The sequence below is a fragment of the Malaclemys terrapin genome, chromosome 3 (assembly GCF_027887155.1).
Source record: "Malaclemys terrapin pileata isolate rMalTer1 chromosome 3, rMalTer1.hap1, whole genome shotgun sequence".
NCBI lineage: Eukaryota > Metazoa > Chordata > Testudines > Emydidae > Malaclemys > Malaclemys terrapin.
In genome coordinates, this window is record NC_071507.1 from 84433538 (window position 1) to 84455465 (window position 21928).

The 21928-nt window shown below is 38.1% G+C and overlaps 2 protein-coding genes across 5 annotated transcripts in view; both read right to left on the bottom strand.

Moving 5' to 3' along the window:
* Positions 1 to 21928, bottom strand: part of LOC128834119 (C-C chemokine receptor type 6-like) — a 143718-nt gene that overhangs the window by 64725 nt on the left and 57065 nt on the right. The window lies entirely within an intron of this gene.
* CEP43 (centrosomal protein 43) overlaps positions 2109 to 21928 on the bottom strand; it is a 50093-nt gene continuing 30273 nt past the window's right edge. Inside the window, exons 7-14 of one of the 4 annotated variants that reach the window (XM_054022626.1) lie at positions 21503 to 21562; positions 14546 to 14766; positions 10761 to 10841; positions 10437 to 10549; positions 10087 to 10155; positions 5266 to 5305; positions 4573 to 4666; positions 2109 to 3536 (exon numbers count right to left, since the gene is read on the bottom strand). In XM_054022626.1, the coding sequence (XP_053878601.1) occupies positions 3456 to 3536; positions 4573 to 4666; positions 5266 to 5305; positions 10087 to 10155; positions 10437 to 10549; positions 10761 to 10841; positions 14546 to 14766; positions 21503 to 21562 (759 nt within the window). In that variant the 3' untranslated portion in view covers positions 2109 to 3455. The remainder of the gene's footprint in view (positions 3537 to 4572; positions 4667 to 5265; positions 5306 to 10086; positions 10156 to 10436; positions 10550 to 10760; positions 10842 to 14545; positions 14767 to 21502; positions 21563 to 21928) is intronic. The other 3 variants (XM_054022627.1, XM_054022628.1, XM_054022629.1) reach the window with 3 other exon arrangements.

Consider the following 21928-nt stretch of genomic DNA (forward strand, 5'->3'; position numbering starts at 1 on the left):
AGTGGTGAACCAGGAGACCAAACCCAGAATGCCTATTCCTAGCTCTGTGAGGCAGGTCACCTAACCTCTCCATGACTCAGTTTCTCCAACTGTTAGATGTGGATGTTTGCCAAGCAGATTGTGAAGAGCTACACAAGGATTTTACAAAACTGGGGGACTGGGCAACAAAATGGCAGATGAAATTCAATGTTAATAAATGCAAAGTAATGCACGGTGGAAAACATAATCCCAACAATACATATAAAATAATGCGGTCTAAATTAGCTGTTAGAACTCAAGAATGAGATCTTGGAGTCATTGTGGATAGTTCTCTGAAAACATCCACTCAATGTGCAGCGGCAGTCAAAAAAGCTAACAGCACGTTGGGAATCATTAAGAAAGGGATAGATAATAAGACAGAAAATATTTTGCCTCTATATAAATCCATGGTACACCCATATCTTGAATACTGCAAGGAGATGTGGTCACCTCATCTCAAAAACAGATATATTGGAATTGGAAAGGTTCAGAAATGGACAATAAAAATGATTATGGGTATGGAATAGCTGTCATATGAGGAGAGATTAATAAAACAGCTTGGAAAAGAAATGACTCAGGGGGGATATGATAGAGGCCTATAAAATCAGGATTGGTGTGGAGAAAGTAAATAAGGAAGTGTTATTTACTCTTTCTCATAGCACAAGAACTAGGGGTTACCAAATAAAATTACAGTAAAAACTGTTACAAAACATGTTGATTAAAATTCAGGATAACTAAGAGTTATACTTACCAATGGATTGACAATTTTCAAAGAATTAGAATACAATAAAATGAATAAATATTCCTATTCTCGCCCTTTTCAAGACATGTACAAATAGATATTTTCTGTTTTAATGTCAACACAATTCTCTTATGCTTCTCTCCTTTGTTTTTTGCTGGTATTTTGGATGCCATAATGGTAGGGTTGCGTTGATGTTTTACGATAAAAACCAGACGATGTACCGAGTAATAAACCAACCAATCACAATGGCAGATTCAAACAGAAAGAACAGCATTTGGCTCTTCTTGGCTAACTCGATGGTAGTCGGACTGCTCTCAGAAATACTCAGGTCCTGAATAGCTTCAGCATCGGTCCCGGTTACTATATTGAAGATTTGTATTGGGAGATATTAGAAATGACTGTTTCTAGAGCTTTCCAGTTGGTAAAGTGCCAGATAATACAGCTTTTACTGTAATAGGCAGCAGGTTTAAAACAAAAAAGGAAGCATTTTTTTCCACACAATGCAGAGTCAACCTGTAGAACTCTTTGGCCTTCACAACAGCCTCTGGCAAGACTATAACAGGGTTCAAAAAAGAACTAGGTAAGTTCATAGAGGATAGGTCCATCAATAGCTATTCGCCAGGAGGGACAAAGATTGTGTCCCTAGCCTCTGTTTGCCAGAAGCTGGGGATGGGCAACAGGGGATGGATCACTTGATGATTACCTGTTCTGTTCATTCCCTCTGGGGCACCAGGCATTGGCCACTGTTGGAAGACAGGATGCTGGGCTAGATGGACCTTTGGTCTGATGCAGTATGGCCGTTCTTATGTTCTAAGTGCCTCCGGTGGAAGTTCTAGTGGAAGAATACACCCTCAGACGTGCTGCTGCTTTATTTTTCCCCATGTGCTCCTTTACAGGTAGTAATTCTAGGCACAAGATCTCCCATATCTTAAAGAATCTCAACCTCAATAGTGAATGCTACAAGGTCGTTGCTACTTCAAGACTGTGGCACGTAGATTCTGGGATGGTCTGAGCCTGGGGAAAATCTCTCTTCTGTGCTCAAGACCGCTACATTATGGAACAAGGTAAGACGCTGACGCCATGGCTCATGTTCTGTTGCTTTATGCTGGCTATTTGGGGGATGCACATAAATAAAAGTCACTTTTCCCCTCTGCCCTCAAATAATCTACCTACTGTCCAAGTATAACCTTCCAATACAGCCCCACATCTGCTAGCTCAGTGTGTAAGAGCCTAAGTCAGACTCAAAATCAAAGTAAAGCAGCTCTATAAGCTGTACCAGTGGAGATGGTCTCACATGCTACTGTTATTGAAATGGCTACTAGTTTACCAGAAATAAAATTACAAAGCCTACAAAAAGGTGATTATCTTTATATTCACTGACATGCATCTTTTCCCATGTATTTTTTTTTTAACAATGCTCAAAAAATACACATTTTGAAGGCTTGTTTCAGTATTACAAATGTCCATGACCTATATACTACAGCAGCGCTATGCATGACAGTATGGTTAAGAAACTGTCAATGTTTCCATTACTGACTCTGTTTTTCAAGAGTTGATAATGGAAATACAAAAATGTGCTCCTGGCTATAACTTAGTGTGTTCAATATCTTAGGCCCAGTATTATTTTTAAATATTTGGGTTTAAATCCATTCATTAGTCATTAGATTCTGATACACAGAGAAGTTTAATTGTTTCATACTTTTTTGGTGCTCTTTTTTAAAACAAATATGGATTTTAAACAATGAAAGTGAGTCAATACAAATTAAGATCCCGCCCAGTAACATGAACTCCACAAACCATTAAACAGCTCTTCTCAGAAATTTTGCTGTTCTGTATTATGATCTGTGGATCATAAGGGAATCTCACATTTTTATTGGGATTTTAACAGCTGTTAACATTAATGAAATTATATCACAAAAAAAGTAGTTCAGAGTAACGTTAATGGTCTGACAAATACATTAAAACAAGAAAGCTCAGAGTTGACAGATACTTCAGCCAAGATTTTCAAAAGTGCCTACTGATTTTAGGTGCCTCAGTTTGGGCTGTTCAACTGGAGACACCTTAAAGGGGCCTGATTTTCAGAAAATGCTAAAAACCAGGCCCCTGACAGACCTCCAAAGTTGGGCTCCCAAAAGTCACTAGTCACTTCTGAAAAATCTTGACCCCTTAAAGTAGGCATGGAGTGACTAGGAACTGAGGCAGATTTATTAGATATTATGTAAATTTCATATAGACTGCTGAAGTTTTTAGTAAGTTGAAGCAGTAACTCTTAAGTTTTCTTGCTTATCTTAGCTAAAAATCAGACTGTTACGATAACAGTGTAAATTCATTATAAAGCCATACATCTGTGTAGAAGTTCTGCAGCTTTGCTGATTTCTTCAGTTATGTTCTCCTATAGACCGATGGTTTTGTGTATCCATCGCCAGCAATGGACATCCAGCTGGAAAAATTCAACTCCTTGTGTGAAAGGTTTCGCTGAACCAGACAAAGAACAATTCCAATATTAGACTTAAGCTGGAATGAACTATTTCATTCAGTTCTTGCTATGATTTTATAAGAGCTCTCTACACCTCCAGTCTTTCTGAAACACAAGGCACAAATAGGGAACAGACATTCCAGCAAAGAATGATTGTCTGAAAATAGCAGTCCACAAGAGTCCTCAATTCAGCACTTGAAACATCTCTACTATCCAATTCTATGCCACATCCTCTAGATAATCTGCAACATCAACATCACTTAACTGAGAAATGGTAAGATCTTGTGTGAGGTCTTCAAGCTAGAAAACAAAATCAACCGGATAAGATATATATATTTATTTACATTTCAAAATCTATTAAACTATACAGTCCTGCAAAAAGCATCTTGCTAGCTTATGGCCCCATCCTGAGGGACAGCTCAGTGGTTTGAGCATTGGCCTGCTAAACCCAGGGTTGTGAGTTCCCTCCTTGAGGGACCATTTAGAGATCTGGGGCAAAAATCTGTCTGGGGATTGGTCCTGCTTTGAGCAGGGGGTTGGACTAGATGACCTCCTGAGGTCCCTTCCAACCCTGATATTCTATGATTCTGTATCAATTCCAACATATGAGATACTGTGTGCATTCAACTGCCTTTTAAGTTAATGAGAAGTACCTTATAGAACTGGGCTCCTAATGCCACTACTTTATTTTTCCAACCAAATAAAGAACAATTGGTTCAAATGAGAATTTTTTTTTTTTTAAATCAAGTAGATTTGGAGTCATTTGCCCTGTTTACAATTTTAAAAATGCACTGAAATTTTTTGGAAGGTGATGTAGGCAATAGGCTGTTAGCATGCTGTCACCAAAGAACAATTCAGCTGGTAGCAGTACCTATTAATTCTAATATCTCAGAGTTCAACAGAATCCCAGCAAAAATACTTTAAAGCGTTCCGATTTAGAAAGGGCATATACTCTAACAATGCAGACAGAGGTATGGAAATTTGATAGCCAGTGCTGAATAATGAAAATATGAGCACAACTGAGGCAGTTAATAAAAACTCTAGCATATGCAAAAAGATTACAAGAAACTCTCTCAACTGTTAGTTACTGCACAGTTAGACCAAATGACTTGACAAATAAATAAATAAATAATAAAAAAAAGTCAGTATAGAATCTAACCCTAACAATAAGTGAATGGTTATAAATAGAAGGCAGTTTTAATGAATGGCATGACTATTTCCACCTGTGCCCAAAGTGTTTATTACGTGATGACAGTTGTCCAGAAAGGACAGCCAAACATCTAACCACAATATCTAATAAAAGATTAAAAGCACGTCCACACAATAAAAGTCATACTTTATCACTGGCATTCAAGTCTTCTATTTCCACAGAAATTTCTTCTATTTCTTCACCAATACTGATGTCACTTTTTTCTGAGCGATGACTGGTACTAATGACAGAAAAAAGAATAAAGGTGAAAATAATTAGATTTTCTTTTTCTGCTGTACAAGAATTCCCACCACACTCACACACCTCTATAGGGAAAAATCTTTAGGTTAGATAGCCCAATTTTTACAGAAAGGAAATTTAAATGATAAAAATATTTGAGAACACACTGTAACTAAATTAAGCTGTGCCATGTAAATTGTAATTGCTCAGGACCTTAAATATTATTGCTCAATTGTCTTCCCTTCATGCTGCTGAGTTTTCTAGATGCAAGATTCAATTTGGACTCGTATACAGACAGTTAGCTAAAAATACTAATTAAAATGTATAAAAAAGTAAATGATAAAACTGCATTGTTGAGAAGAGCATATTTTTCTTTGATTAAAAACCCCCAAAAGCTTGTCAGCATCTAGAGGACACTCCTGCCTACAGAAAGTATAAAGAAGATTTATATTCACAGATGTCTAGCAGACAGATGGCAGCATTGTCAAACTGATCATGATAAGACTGAATCTACTTCTGGTTCAATGTAACTAGAAAACTGAATGATGTTTACTATCCATTAAATATCACACTGTAGCAATATAAGTATTTTTCTCTTACCTGTTGAAATCATCAACATACTCCTCTTCATCTCCAGTTCCTAAGTAATGAAAAAAGTATTTTACTGAACAAAACAGAATCCCTCTGTAGGAAATACAAAGAGATCAAAATTATATTTCTGTGTCAGAACAGAGTATGTAAATCCAGCTATAGGGAGCAGGAAGAGTAGATCCTCTCAAAATTTGTATAGATTAGAAACAGAAATCAAGTCTGATGTTAGCTAATTGCAACCTAATCTCTTTTCCTAATTTAGACAAACCCTAAATCAAGCGCAGCATTTCAGTTAATTGGACATGGCTTTCAGCTCTGTAGCCAATTAGTAGTTCTATTTTGTTGTATAACTTGATACTTCAGAAATTAGTATATCACCATCATCATCATGATGCAAAGGAAAAATAGGAAGAATAGTAAGACACCAATATGGTTCCATCAGGGCTCTTTAATTACTTGAAAATCAAAAAGGAATCCTGGAAAAAGTGGACAAATTGCTATAAAGGAGTATAAAAGAATAGCACAAGCATGAAGGGACAAAAATCAGAAAGGCTAAGGCACAAAATGAGTTGCAATTTGCAGGGGACATCAAAAGCAATAAGAAATTATTTAATAATACATTAGGAACAAGAAAAAAAAAAGTCCTCTGTCTAGTAGGGAAGGAGAACTAATAACAGCTGACATCAAGAAGGCTGGAGGTATTCAATGCACATTCTGCTTCAGTTTTCACCAAAAAAGGTTAATGGTGACAAGATACTCCACACAATATTAATAACTAGGGCTGTTGATAAATCGCAGTTAACTCATGCGATTAACTAAAAAAAATTAATCGCGAATAATCATATTTTTAATTGCACTGTTAAACAATAGAATCCCATTTGAAATGTATTAAATTTTTTTGGATGTTTCTCTACATTTTCAAATATATTGATTTCAATTACAACACAGAACACAAAGTGTACAGTGCTCACTTTATATTATTTTTGATTACGAATGAAATAGTATTTTTCAAATCACCTCATACAAGTACTGTAGTGCAATCTCTTTATCGTGAAAGTGCAACTTACAAATGTAATTTTTTTTTTGTAACATAACTCCACTCAAAAACAAAACAGTTTAAAACTTTAGAGCCTACAAGTCCACTCAGTCCTACTTCCTGTTCAGCCAACCGCTAAGACGAACAAGTTTGTTTGCATTTACGGGAGATAATGCTGCCTGCTTATTTACAATGTCACCTGAACGTGAGAACAGATGGTCACATGGCACTTTTGTAGCCAGCATTGGTATCTACATGCCAGAAATGCTAAACATTCATATGCCCCTTCATGTTTCGGCCACCATTCCAGAGGACATGATTCGATACTGATGATGCTCGTTAAAAAAGTAATGTGTTAATTAAATTTATGACTGAACTCCTTGGGTGAGAATTGTATATCTCCTATTTTGTTTTACCCGCATTCTGCCATATATTTTATGTTATAGCAGTCTTGGATAATGACCCAGCACATGTTGTTCATTTTAAGAACACTTTCACTGCAGATTCGACAAAACGCAAATAAGGTATGAATGTGAGATTTCTAAGGACAGATTCAGCACTCGATCCACAGTTTAAGAAGCTGAAGTGCCTTCCAAAATCGGAGAGGGACGAGGTGTGGAGCATGCTTTCAGAAGTCTTAAGAGAGCAACACTCTGATGTGGAAACTACAGAACCCGAACCACCAAAAAAGAAAAATCAGTCTTCTGTTGGTGGCATCTGACTCAAATGGTGAAAATGGACATGTATTGGTCCCCACTGTTTTGAATCGCTATCAAGCAGAACCCGTCATCAGCATGGACACATGTCCTCTCGAACAGTGGTTGAAGAATGAAGGGACATACGAATCTTTAGTGCATTGGGCACATAAATATCTTCCAACACCAGCTATGACAGTGCCATGTGAATGCCTGTTCTCACTTTCAGGTGACATTGTAAACAAGAAGCAGGCAGCATCATCTCCTGCAAATGTAGACAAACTTGTTTGAACGACTGGCTGAACAAGAAGTAGAACTGAGTGGACTTGTAGGCTCTAAAGTTTTACATTGTTTTATTTTTGAATGCAGGTTTTTTTGTACATAATTTTACATTTGTAAGTTCAACTTTCATGATAAAGAAACTGCTCTACAGTACTTGCAATGGGGAAATTGAAAAATACTTTTGTTGTTTTTTTTTTTTTTTTTTTTTTACAGTAAATGTATTTTGTAATCAAAAATAAATATAAAGTGAGCACTATACATTTTGTATTCTGTGTCATAATTAAAATCAATATATTTGAAAATGTGGAAAACACCCAAAAATATTTAAATAAATGGTATTCTATTATTGTTTAACAGCATGATTAATCACATGATTAATCAGAATCAATTTTTTTTAACTCGCTTGACAGCCCTATTAATAATAAGGGGAAGGCATGTATGACAAAATAAGGATAAAAAGATTAAAGAAGATTTAGATGAGTTAAATGTATTCAAGTTGGCAGGGCCTGATGAAATTCATCTTTAGGATACTTAAAGAACTAAGTGAAGGAACCTCAGAACCAATAGCTAATTATCTTTGTGCACTCATGGAAGATGGGTGAGGTCCCAGAGGAGTGGAAAAGGGCAAACATAAAACCTATTTTTAAAAAGGGGAACAAAGATGACCCAGGGAATTATAGACCTGTCAGCCTAACTTCGATACCTGGAAAGATACTGAAACAAATTAAACTATCCATTTATAAGTATGTAGGAAATATTTTAGGGAAGTTGTATGGCTTGTGTTATACAGGAGAGCAAATTAGGTTATCACAATGGTCCCTTCTGGCCTTAGAATCTAGGGTTATAAGGAATAGCCAGCATGCATTTGTCAAGAACAAATCATGCCAAACCAATGTAATTTCCTTCTTTGACAAGGTTACCAGCCTACTTGATAGTGGGGAAGCAGTAGATATTTATCTTGATTTTGACAAGTCCCACCTGACATTGTCATAAGCAAAGTAGGGAAATGTGATCTAGATTAAATTACTATAAGGTGCATGCACAACTGGCTGAAAGACCATACTCAAAAAGTAGTTATCAATGGTTCGCTGTCAAAGTGGGAGGGTGTATCTAGTGGGGCTGCAGGGATCAGCTCTGGAGTTGGTACTATTCAACATTTTCATTAATGACTTGGATAACAGAGTGAAATGCATGCACATAACATTTCCAGAAGACACCAAGCTGGGAGGGGTAGCAAGCACTTTGCAGGGAGGATTACAATTCAAAATGACCTTGACAAACAGAACTGGTCTGAATTAAACAAGAAGAAATTCAATAAAGACAAGTGTAAAGTACTACACTTAGGAAGGAAAATCAAATGCACAGCTACAAAATGGGAAATAACTATTTAGGTGGTAGTACTGCTGAAAAGGATAGGGGGTGGGGGGGTAGAGTGGATCACAAACTGAGTATGAGTCAACATTGGGATGCAGTTGAAAAATGGCTAATATTTTTGGGTGTATTAACAGGAATGTTATAGGTAAGATACAGAAAGTAACTGTCCTGCTCTACTGAGCACTGGTGAGCTCTCAGCTGGAGTACTGTATCCAATTATGGGTGCTACATTTTAAGAAAGATGTGGAAAAATTAGAGAGTCTAGAGGTGAGCAAATAAAATGATAAAATGTTTAGAAAACTTGACTTACGAGGAAAGGCTACAAAAACTCGGCATATTTAGTCTTGAGGGAAAAAAAAAAGACTGAGGGGACAGCTGATAACAGTCTTCAAATAACTTAAGGGCTGTTATAAAGCAAACAGCGATCAATTGTTCTCCATGTCCACTGAAGGTAAGATAAGAAGTAATGGGCTTATTCTACAGCAAGGGAGGTTTAGGTTAGATATTAGGAAAAACTTTCTAACCATAACAGTATGCTCAGGAACAGGCTTCTAGGGAGGCTGTGGAATCTGTGTCATTGAAGGTTCTGAAGAACAGGTTGGACAAACATCTGTCAGGGATAGTCTAGGTTTACCTCAGTGCAGGGGGCTGGACATTTCTATGATTCTATGTTGATACTATAATTGGGAGAATTTCAAAGACACAAAAGGCAATTAGAGGTGCCTAAATCCCACTGAAAGCCAATGAGAGTTGCATGCCTAACTTCCACTTGTGCCTTTAAAAAAATCTGCCTTGAAAACCTATGCTACCATTCTAAATAAAGATCTTAAGTGAACACTAATTCTGAGGTGCATTTCCATGCTGGATAAATTTACTCGTCTTATATATTTTGCCACAGAATTGAGAACAATGGTAACTGGACACTGATGTCATCAAGCATACATCCAGGAATAGTTACTTTTTCAGGAATTGTAATATAACTATGTAACACTCATAGCAATATGGGGAAATGCTTCATAAAAGCTAGTATCATATGATCTTAAGCTGCTTTACAAGACATTTTATTTTTTTCTTACAGTAGGTTTCCCTCTGGTGTTCTAGTCAATAATACCTTATTGACAAGCAAACCAACTACAAAATTGTCACCAAAATGTACGCATGGGGTGACTTGAATTTCAGTTGTATGTGTAAAATAATTCTGGTAGAAACATACAAATAATTCCTGCCAGTTAGGAATTTTGTATAACGAATATCTTGCTTCTCTTACTCAAGCAAGACTCCTGCTGACTCCAATGAAACTTTTACCAAAGTAAGACAGCAGGTTTTGGCCCAGTATCAGTATATTTCAGTGTCTCAGTTTCCTTGAGGAGCTGAAATGGAACTCAAATGTAGGCATATCAAAACTAGGATGTTTAAGTTCCCTCATGCTCAACAACTACTTGCCTAATTCAAGCGATCCAAATTTTGCATTCACCAAGCGTAGATCTTTCAAAACAGAGTTTCTATTTGCATCTGTAACCAAAAAAATATTTAAAATCAGAAATATGTTTGGTTATTGTTTGAAAAAAAAAAAAAAAAAAAGCATACTTAAATACATCCATCAACCAATTAAGTCTAGTATATTTTCCTATAGGCTAATATTATATTCCAATTTTAAGAACCAACCCTGCAAACACTTACAGACCTATAATAATATAAACGTAGGACTGGAAGGGATCTCGAGATCAACTAAGTCCATCTCCCTTCTCTTCTGCCCTACTCAAGATACAAAAGGATTTCAATATTATACTTACTGTCAGGCTCTTGTAGTGAAGGTGCTCCAGCAAGGGAGCTTAGCCCACTCCTTAGGGGGGGTGCATCAGAAAGAGATGCAAGGCTTCCTCCTTGTTTGTTGGACTCTGTTTTCCTAAAAAGGGAAACAATTTGTAACTAGATATGTGACTCTCTCGTCTACCATCCATTAAATATGTATGCACCTAGAAACAATACTGTATGCCGCAAAAGATCAGGTGAAGGAACTATTTACTCTACAATCTAAAAAAGGCCAAAAACTTTCTACTGGAAATTGGTGGTAAACGTGTCAAGCAAGACATGCAATAAGAAAGTTATTTTCTCACCTATTCGTGGATTTCTGCCTGCCTTCTGTCACAAACAGACCTCCTGCATCTTCTTCAGTATCACTATTTTTATCAGGGAGCCTTTAGTTATCCCCACAAATACCACGTAGCCAAGAGGAAAAGATTGAGGCATAAATAAATATATCAAACAGTTTCTGCTTTTGAATTATGATCAGTCTTGTTCAACAAAACTAGGAACAGTCATGTTGTAGAAAGCATGCCCCTTGAGACTGCAGCAAAATGGATTTCTTTCATCGCCACATGATAAACTGGTTTAGCTGCCATTACATTTAGGAATGGAATATAGATTAACACATTATTTACAAATAAAAGATGCAAACAAGCACACTGAAAGTCTAAGTTTAATCTTCACCATTCCCAGAAAATATTTTCCGTGACCAAGTTGTGACTGGTTTCATGTAATGTATTTTACAGGGGGGGAGGGATAGCTCAGTGGTTTGAGCATTGGCCTGCTAAACCCAGCATTGTGAGTTCAATCCTTGAGGGGGCCATTTAAGGAACTGGGGTAAAAATCTGTCTGAGGAGTGGTCCTGCTTTAAGCAAGGGGTTGGACTAGATGACCTCCTGAGGTCCCTTCCAACCCTCATATAATAAAAAAAATAATAATAATAATGAGATGATGTCTGAGCAGAATCTGATTTTGAATTAACTTTCTATGGTTTTGGTGAGTTTAATGTACATTTAAACAACTTATATAAATTTATGACAACTCCATGTTACATGTACATACACATGAAATATGATACACTGCGGCAGAAGATTACAAACTATTATTTTACTACACATATAATAAGTCCTAATATACTGATCTGTAGAGCCTTGCTAATTAGCATTTTGCTAATTCATTTACCACAATTTGCATGCACAAAGATGCCTTACTATGGAATTGCTATCAATATCTGCATGCTACATAAATCAAATTAAGATACACAAGTCTAAAAATGTAATATTGATATGGAAAGAGATCATTAGCATAATCCATGTAATTTGACAAATCTTGTTTCTTTTCTGCCATGGAGATTTGTTCCATACAAGGCAATTTAGTTTTGCTGCATAACAAAGGCTTCTTTTCTTGAACTCTTATCTTTCAAGCATTTTCAGGTAGCAATTATAAATAAATATTACCATTCAAGTCATTGGCCTTTGATGCTTTTAACAACTGATGACCACTTGAGTACTCATGTAATACTGTAGTAGTAAAATTCCTGAACAATTGTTTTTATTGCATTTCCTTACATTTATAAATATAGGTTAATTGTATTGCACAATTATTGCACAAACCTATTAAGTTCTTCTAACGTTTTGTCTTTTGTTTTGAATTATTAGATTACAAACACGGGTCTATTAACTGTAGAATTTGCACTCATGATTGTTATATTTAGTTTTCAAGGACAGTAATTAAACACAGATGCACTGGGCATGTTATTCTAACTTATGAATAAGGCTGCGATTTGGTCACAGAATCCATGACTTCCAAAGACTTCTGTGACTTTAGGCGCAGCAGGTGGCAGGGGGGATCCCCGGCAGCTCCCAGTGGATCCTCAGAGCTCTTGCCCGTGCCGGGTGGCAGGGGGGGATCCCCAGAGCTTGGAGACACCAGCAGAGGGGGACTCTGGAGCTCCCAGCCTCTCCCACCCCCCCGCAGCTGCCTAGGCTACCCATTTTGTCATGGGTATTTTTAGTAACAGTCAAGGACAGGTCACGGACTTCCATGAATTTTTCATTATTGCCCATGACCTGTCCATGACTTTTACTAAAAATATCATTGACAAAAACTTATCCTTATTTATAAACCATGATGTCAGTTAAAAGCCAAGGTAATCCGGCAAGATAAAAATGTAGGAAATTGCAACAATCCTGGGAATCTACCTGCTTTGAAAGACACTATCATCATCTCAGATTCAATGATTGGAGGAACAAATTCCTTTTAAAGTTTCATTTTAATATTTTAAAGCTGCCAGTTTAAAGATCATGCATAATTATTACATCTCTCGGACACTGGTATTCCCACCTATTGTTTTATCCCAGTTTATGACCTCACAATCAGTTGGCTGTAGAAATTAACATGATGTTACAATCAATTAGTACTTAAGCTCCTAAATAAGCAGGAGCAAATCAAAGATGCTATTTTAATCCTGATATGGCTACTGATAAAAATGAAAAAATAATCAAAAAACAATAGAGTTCTTTCTAATGCATTTGTTCACTATTTTTCATGAGAAGTCAGCTGCTCTTTAAATATATTATAGGAGCATATCTTGTAATTTTTATTTCCCACTAGATAACAGTCATAAATAATCCCTTTCTGAAAGGAGAAAGGAGTTTGCCAGTTTATTAGAAATAGAGGGGAGAATGATCTGTGTGATTACTTTGTGCCACACCAGGATCCTCCTAGCATAAGAGTGAGCATCTGATACTGCAGGGCCAACATAAGAGGGCTTAGACCGGTGGTTCTCAACTAGGGGTATGTGTACCCCTGGGGGTACGCAGAGGTCTTTCAAGGAGTACATCAAATCACCTAGACATTTGCCTAGTTTTATAACAGGCTACATAAAAAGGACTAGTGAAGTCAGGACAAACTAAAATTTCTTAAAATAACATGTTTATACTACTCCATATACACTGAAATGTAAGTACAATATTTATATTCCAATTGATTAAATTTTATTATGTGGGTAAAAATGAGAAAATAAGCAATTTTTCAGTAATAACAGTGATGACACTTTTATATTTTTATATCTGATTTGTAAGCAAGCAGTTTTTAAGTGAGGTGAAACTTGGGGGGGTACGCAAGACAAATCAAACTCCTGAAAGAGGTACAGTAATCTAGAAAGGTTGAGAGCCACTGGATTAGACCACCTTGCTGTCTGTTGCCAACGTAAAAGGGAAAGAGTGGGCATGGATGGGGCAACCTCCTGCTACATCAATCCTCAGGTGCATTTTTGGCCCACCCAGAGTTAGTACAACTTTAAAGTTGCTCTAACACAGCACAGTGGAAATGGCTCTGCTCAGAGCTGCAGCACGATCAAGGAAATGATAATGTGGGCTTTGACACCTTTGCACCTTTCAGTCAGACTTGCACTTCAAAATATCATTTCACTCATCATCAGACACTACAAAACCACAAAGTGCCCTAAAATCTTTGGGCCTGCAAAGCTGACATGTTCCAGAAGAACAATTACTCTACTGAAAACAAGTCTGCTTGGACACACTGGGTAATAAATGTGAACGCTGATTTATATAAGGGAACTTTTTCCATGAGCAAAAGTGTCTTTCCTAATACTTGTATTGTATGAAGAGTGAGTGAGTGTGTGTACTAACAATATTTTCTTAACTACTCCAATACTATGGGTTAGATTCTGCCACTCTTCCGAAGTTAGGCAGAGAAATAAAGATTCTCCCCTCCCACTTGTGCAGCTACTTTAAGGTTGGCCACAGCTGCATCTCCAGGGCTCAAGGAGCATAGGGTTTGTACCTCAGATACGAATTCCTGGCATCAAATGGGTTGGAAAGAGCAGGTTTTAGCAGAGCCAAGGCTCCACCTGCCCTTCTCCAACCCCACCAGCCAGATCAGTTGGCTTGGTATCAGAAGGAACTATGCAACATCCCCAAAAGGGTGAAAAATTACTCACCAGTGCAAGCAGGATGTTTTACAGTGCACCCACACACCACCTTTTACTACAGGCTATGTGCAAATGACACCTCTAACCCAAACCTACTAAGCATAAAATAAATGTGTTAACTAGGGAGCACGGTTTACTTACCAGCCATAGTTTCTCTCTGGTTTGGGTATGGGATCATCAAAAAAAGAATCTCCCTCTAGGTCATCCTCATCTACAGCTGGATCACTTTTTTCTTTGGTATTTAAGTCTTTGTTGTGTGGTTGAGAAACTAGCTTTGTCTCATTGGGAAGAAAGTGAATGCTGCTTTTGCTCTTTGTTTCTCCTGATGAAATACTTGTATCACTTTGACTGGTTTCAGCAACCTTAAAAACAAATAAATAAATAATCAAATTTACAGGAGGGAAAATGCCTTTCCTTGAGTGAAGTCATGGAAATAGTTTCTCATGACTGAACTGTAGTCCAACTGTTAATAAAGGACCGTCAGGGAACATACACTATGCAAAAACAACAAGGAGTCTGGTGGCACCTTAAAGACTAACAGATTTATTTGGGCATAAGCTTTCGTGAGTAAAAACCTCACTTCTTCGGATTTTTTATTCACGAAAGCTTATGCCCAAATAAATCTGTTAGTCTTTAAGGTGCCACCAGACTCCTTGTTGTTTTTGTAGATACAGACTAACACGGCTACCCCCTGATACTTTACACTACGCAAGTCATCCACGTAATCAATTTTTCAAATTAGATTATTTACATGACATTCCAGGGCACCAGGGAACCTGGCGTACCCAGCAGAGGCTGCTATGGAGCTTTTACTGGCCTGGGGTCTTTGTTACTGTCCGACAGTACTGCCGATCCTGTGACCCCTGTCAGAGGGGGAGGAAGGCCTGGGACAAGGGGAAAACGGCTTTAGGATCCTTGCCCAGCATAGAGGAGCCTTTCCATAGGGTGGCCAAGGTTAAAAGGGGGGCTCTGAACCAAGAGAGCCCGAATCACAGACTTCCAGACTGGAACGCTGGGAGATGACCCCAGCCCAGTTGGAACCCCAGGGGTATTGGGGTGGGAAAAGGGCACAGGCCGCATAAACCTTCCCACATGCGAACCACGAGTGCCATTGAGCACACCCGACCTAAGGGGGGGGGGGGGGGCGTGAAACTGGAAGGGCCTGGTGTAATTCTCACCAAGGAATGGGAGGGATGCTGGGGCATCCACGGGAAAGGGGGTAGGTTCGAACTTCCCCAGGTCACTGGCTAAAGTGACCCCGCTCAGTTTGGTCTCGAAGGGGGGAGAGACGTGACAAACTGGGACTGTTCTTAATGTGGTCTTTGAATGCTGAGTGGGGAGTGTTGGCTGAGAAGGCAGGGGTGGTTGGCTAGGATGGTCTGCATTGGGGGATGGGAGACTGGCCTTGAGGAAAGATACCTGAGCATATAACATGAGAACCCAGGAAGGGGTTAGAGGCCAGGTGACACCTCTGCCTGGGAAACTGAACAAAGGCTGTGGAAGGGGTCGCTGAAGGGAGAGTTTCAGGAGCTGGCTGGTGGAATGACTGGGAGGCAGACAGGGCTCTGACCTTCCAAGGGGCTTTGGGGCCCTGGGACCCCAAGATGGACCTAACTGGGGGGGATCCTGTTGTCTGTGCCTGCAAGACCAGTCTTGGACTGTGTTCCTGTCGTCTAAATAAACCTTCTGCTTTACTGGCTGGCTGAGAGTCATGGTGAATCGCAGGAAGCCGGGGGTGCAGGGCCCTGAGCCCCCTGCACACTCCATGACAACTGGTGGGAGAAGTGGGATTTTTCTATTTTTGTACCCATACAACTGTATCAACTAAGAAAAAAAATCTTATTTCAAAGCCATCTAAAGAGCTCTTTAAAAAAAAAGAAAAAAAAATTTCTATCCCCATTCCCTCTGTAGGACTTTATAATATAGGTTATATCTAGAAGCAAAGTCAAATGAACCAAAAATACTGTAATGCAGAAAAAATGTACTAGAAATTAGTAAAATTTACTTTTTGTGTAGGCAATTTAGTTACTAACTAGGCATGTTTCAATCTTCCACTTCTGCCTGAGCAACCTTAGTTCTGGTTTTTCCTAATATTTGAGTACTTGATTTTTTTAACCTTGCGAACATAGTTAACAGATGGTGTCGGAATACAGAGATAGAGAGATTAAGTATGGAGGCTCTACAGCTGGATTATTTATGGGACAAAGCTAATGACTTGTGTTCTAAACTTGGTTCCAAGACTAACTTGCACCACCGTAATCAAGGTACTTAACAGTGTAAAAAAAGAGGTTATCAATATTTACCTACCATAGGGGTGTTGCAAAATAAATGTTTATGAAGATACTATATAATTGTAAGAGAGACAAGATGCATAAGGAAATATCTTTTATTATAACAATTTCGATTGGTGAAAGAGAAGCTTTTGAGTTCCACAGACCTGAAGAAGAGCTCTGTGGAGCTTGAAAGCTTGTCCCTTTCACCAACAGAAATTGGTCCAACAAAAGATATTACCGCACCCACCTTGTGTCTCATATATTCTGGGACCCGCACAGCTACAACACCACTGCAAACAAAATATCAGTGCAAAGTATTCGCGTGCAGAACTATGTAAAGTCACTATGCTAACATGGCACTCCATGTTTCCTAATGACTTCCATGACCATATATGTTCATTTTTCCAAGTAAAATGCTGTTTATTCTAATAATTATGGCACAAAGTTAATATAAACTGAGAATTAAGCTATGGTTCCCTCCTTCTTATGCAAGGTCACAAGTAGTAAAGCCAAACTGTGCATTTAATGACAACTGTACAAACCCACTGGCATCAAAGGGGTTTTGAAAGATTTAGATGATTGGAACTTAAACAATTAGCTTGATGATGCACAAGAAAGGATGGAATACTGTTTACTCAGTCTTAGTTGCATTGGCTCTTACAAGTTGAACAGGAATAAAATACAATCAAAACTTACTAGTTAATATTCAGCAGATATGACTCTGAATGCATACAAGCAACAAATCCATTGAGTAAGAAAGTGCTATTTTTAGACAGTCACTTTTCAGAGTACAGGTTTCAGGGTAGCAGCCGTGTTAGTCTGTATCCTCAAAAAGAACAGGAGTACTTGTGGCACCTTAGAGACTAACAAATTTATTAGAGCATAAGCTTTCGTGGACTACAGCTCACTTCTTCAGATGCATATAATGTGAAACATATATTGAGGAGATATATATATACACACACACACACACACACACACATACAGAGAGCATGAACAGGTGGGAGTTGTCTTACCTACTCTGAGAGGCCAATTAAGTAAGAGAAAAAAAACTTTTGAAGTGATAATCAAGATAGCTCAGTACAGACAGTTTGATAAGAAGCAAGTGTAAGAATACTTACAAGGGGAGATAGATTCAATGTTTGTAATGGCTCAGCCATTCCCAGTCCTTATTTAATCCTGAGTTGATTGTGTCTAGTTTGCATATCAATTCCAGCTCAGCAGTCTCTCGTTGAGTCTGTTGTAGTATTCTGTATTGAGTACAAAAACACTGACCCAGGAACCTATCCTTGTAACAAAGCCCGATGCCAACTCTGTCCACATATCTATTCAAGTGACATCATCATAGGGCCTAATCACATCAGCCATACCATCAGGGGCTCGTTCACCTGCACATCTACCAATGTGATATATGCCATCATGTGCCAGCAATGCCCCTCTGCCATGTACATTGGCCAAACCGGACAGTCTCTACGCAAAAGAATTAATGGACACAAATCTGACATCAGGAATCATAATACTCAAAAACCAGTGGGAGAACACTTTAACCTGTCTGGTCATTCTATGACAGATCTGCGGGTGGCTATCTTAAAACAGAAAAACTTCAAAAACAGACTCCAACCAGAGACTGCTGAGCTGGAATTGATATGCAAACTAGACACAATCAACTCAGGATTAAATAAGGACTGGGAATGGCTGAGCCATTACAAACATTGAATCTATCTCCCCTTGTAAGTATTCTCACACTTGCTTCTTATCAAACTGTCTGTACTGAGCTATCTTGATTATCACTTCAAAAGTTTTTTTCTCTTACTTAATTGGCCTCTCAGAGTAGGTAAGACAACTCCCACCTGTTCATGCTCTCTGTATATATATATATCCATCCTCAATATATGTTTCACTCTATATGCATCCGAAGAAGTGGGTTGTAGCCCACGAAAGCTTACACTTTTCAGAGTATAATCACACTTTAAAGGAAGTCAGTGAAGGTGGGAACAGAACTCAGAAGTAGAGCTTGGTGGAGAAAGATAATTCCATTTTGTGGAAGTCCCGCCCGCCTTTGGAACAAAACGTATACTTTCTCTGCGAAAGAGACTGGAGCCCCATCTCCAAGGCAAGTCTACATGATGGGCTGCCCCAGAGGCACGGACCTCAGGAACCAAGGAGCTGGGTGAGCAAGTTAGCAGAAAGCCAGGCATGTTTCTTGCCTAGGTTTCAAAGGAATTTAATCAAAGTGGAACCATCTCCATGAAACTTTTCAATTTAAATGAATCAGCAAATTCTGATGAAAAAGTGTTACACTGGAATTTTTCCAACCAGCTCTATTCAGAAGTATTTTGTTCTCAAATGACATTCCACAGAATACCAGTGATACTTTTCCAGGAGATGTGCAGAATGAAATAATTAGAAACAGTTACTGGATGACTGACTATTTAGAGGGTGAGGTTATTCATGAGAAACTCTCTTAGTTAGAAAAACACTGAACTACATTCATATGGCTTGTGGAGGGGCACTCGATCCATTATATTTTAAAAAAAGAAACCACTCAGCATTTTGACTATCTTTACAACAGCCCGCAGACCCTATGTAAGCATTACATGGGCTGACAGACCTAAGAAGCAGCCTCATAGGGAATTCTGACAATTCTAACACAGAAGAGAGCGATTTCTGCAAGATCTTCTGAATAAGGCTCATCATTTTGGAAGTTAAACATAGCAAACAGCATTATAGTAATTTCCCCACATCTGAATTATACCTAGTTTTCCAACTTCCTTTTCTCAGAAATAGTTTGGCCAATTCACCTCAAATTGGCCAGAAGAGTTACTGTTTGTCCATAGACAAGTCTGCATCAGGTCTGAGGAGGAAACATCTCTGAAGGAACTTAGAGCAGTAGTTCTCAACCTTTCCAGACTACTGTACCCCTGAAACCAGAGCCGTGCCACCCGGCACTGTATCCTAAGCTCTGCCACCCGGGACTGAAGTTTGTAACCTAGCTTTGTGTGACCCCCTGTGGTGTGGGGTCTCGGGCAACTGCCCTGCTTGCCACTCTCTAATGCTGGCCCTGCACTTGCACCCCCCTCAAACCCATCCTGTGACACCCCCCTTCTCCGCCCCCTCCCCCCCCGAGGGTCACAACTCCCAGGTTGAGAAACACTGATCTAGAGGAGTTGACATACCTCTTGGAAGACCTCTGTGTGCCCACCAAAGGGTACATGTACCCCTGGATGTGAACCACTGACTTAGAGGAATGTTGAAAATCCATCTTATAATTCAAATATTGTTGTAACCTTAACTATGGAGAGAGCTATTGCCATTCCATAATACCTTTAATGACAAATTTTAATACAGAATTGAAAAAACTCATTCATTTTACAAGTACTTGAGAGGGAAGTCAACTAACATACATGGGGTTTTAGCATTTATATCATTCTCTCCCACACACTCTTTTTCAAATTAAACATCCTAAAAAGTTAGACATTTTAAATGTGAAGAGGTCAAGAATGGTATGTGCCAGGGAAGCTGGATCATTTGTGATTTACAAGTTATCTTCCAAAAGTGTTTATTAGTGAATCTCGAACCACGTTACAAGGCAAAAGAGTCAGTTTTAAAAATTATTCTTTCAAGAAATATACTACAGTGGGAGAGCAAAACACCTCATGTTATATAGCAATACTACTAAAACTGAAGTTATATTAATATTTCCACGTAAGTTTCTTTTTTAAAGGGATTGTAAATATTAGTGGAAATCTGATGCAGACAAGGTTGCAAACCAAGAGCAATTTTTTCCTAAATTAATGGAAAAAATCAAATGGCTAATATTTTTATAAAAAGCTGATTCTTAAAGTTTAGTTGTTTAAGATCCTATTCGCAAGCCTAGTAACTAATAAAGTTCATTAAAATACAATAAAATTTGGCAATTAAACTATTCATATACTCTAATCACTTGTGATGCAAAACACACAGAAAAGAGCAGATAGTAAACTCTGAAAGGTGGCTGTGAAATTTTTTTCAGAAAGGTCAAATACACAGCAGTAACTATTTGTTATAGTCCTGATTTATACCATCCTTATACAGTAAGATCCCACTTCTCTTATCAAGACTGAGTGGTACTTTAACCTACAATCACTCCGAGTTTTAATGGGAGAATGCAAAGTAAAGTACTAAACATAAATAAGGGTAGCAGAATCCGATTATCATTTAAAGACAAGAAACAAATGCAATACGCAACGAGAGGAAAGGGAGAGGAGTAAGCATGACAGAAGTAAAAGCACGTACATAATGGTTCCAAAAAAATATTTTAAGGATTTATTTTACAATTAAATATAATTTATCCCCACTAGCTTTCTATCTACTCATTATCATCTGGTGATGTCTTGTAGACAACAAGGTAAAAATGGATCTTAAGGAGGGTTGTGAAGGAGAAGGTTAATGGCTTCACAGATTAGTTTTGGGAGGATATGCCAAATTAATGCAACATTATGAAAAAAGCCCCCAAAAATTCACACTTGAAGACATTCTACACTTAAACTCATGCGGTTGTCGTTCCCTCCACCCTTCAACAGCATTAGTTAACAATGAAGTGCCCAACAGAAAGCTTAATTTTTCATCATTTGTTAATATGATTTATGTAGTAAGATTTTTATGTGTACAATATTCCAAGTATGGTGCCTTAGAGAGGCATTTCTATACCTTTACATTATATTAATAGCTAAATTACAATAAACTTTAGTGTTTGCATTGTCAGTTTATTTTTTAGTATAATCTGTTTTTTCCTAAAGGAAGACTAAAAGCACCTGCCAGCATCTTCTCCTCTCATGCATTTTACCTGCTCACCAGCCTTGTCCAAGCACTTTTTCAGTTTACGATGTCCTTTAAACCTTGGTATCTAAGCATAAAATAATAATAGCACAAAGAAATGGGGAAAAAAAAAAAAAAAAAAAAAAAAACATGAGTAGTTTAAACCACTCTAATCTGAATTTATATATAGCAAGTTTTTTTAAGCAGTAAATCATTGCAACTAAATTTTCCCATCTTCAGAGATGTTCTCTCTGTGGCCATATGGAAATTTTCATGAGCACATTAACAACCTATCCTCATCTGGAAGAGGTAACTGTCTGGCAATTAAAATAATGGACACTGACTAACATCTGTTTCTATATGAACAAATTTCATGAGGAACTACCCAGAGAAGCCTGTAATAGAAGCGTTTTTAAACTAAGAATTGAGGGAAAGCCAACAGATATGGAGGAGC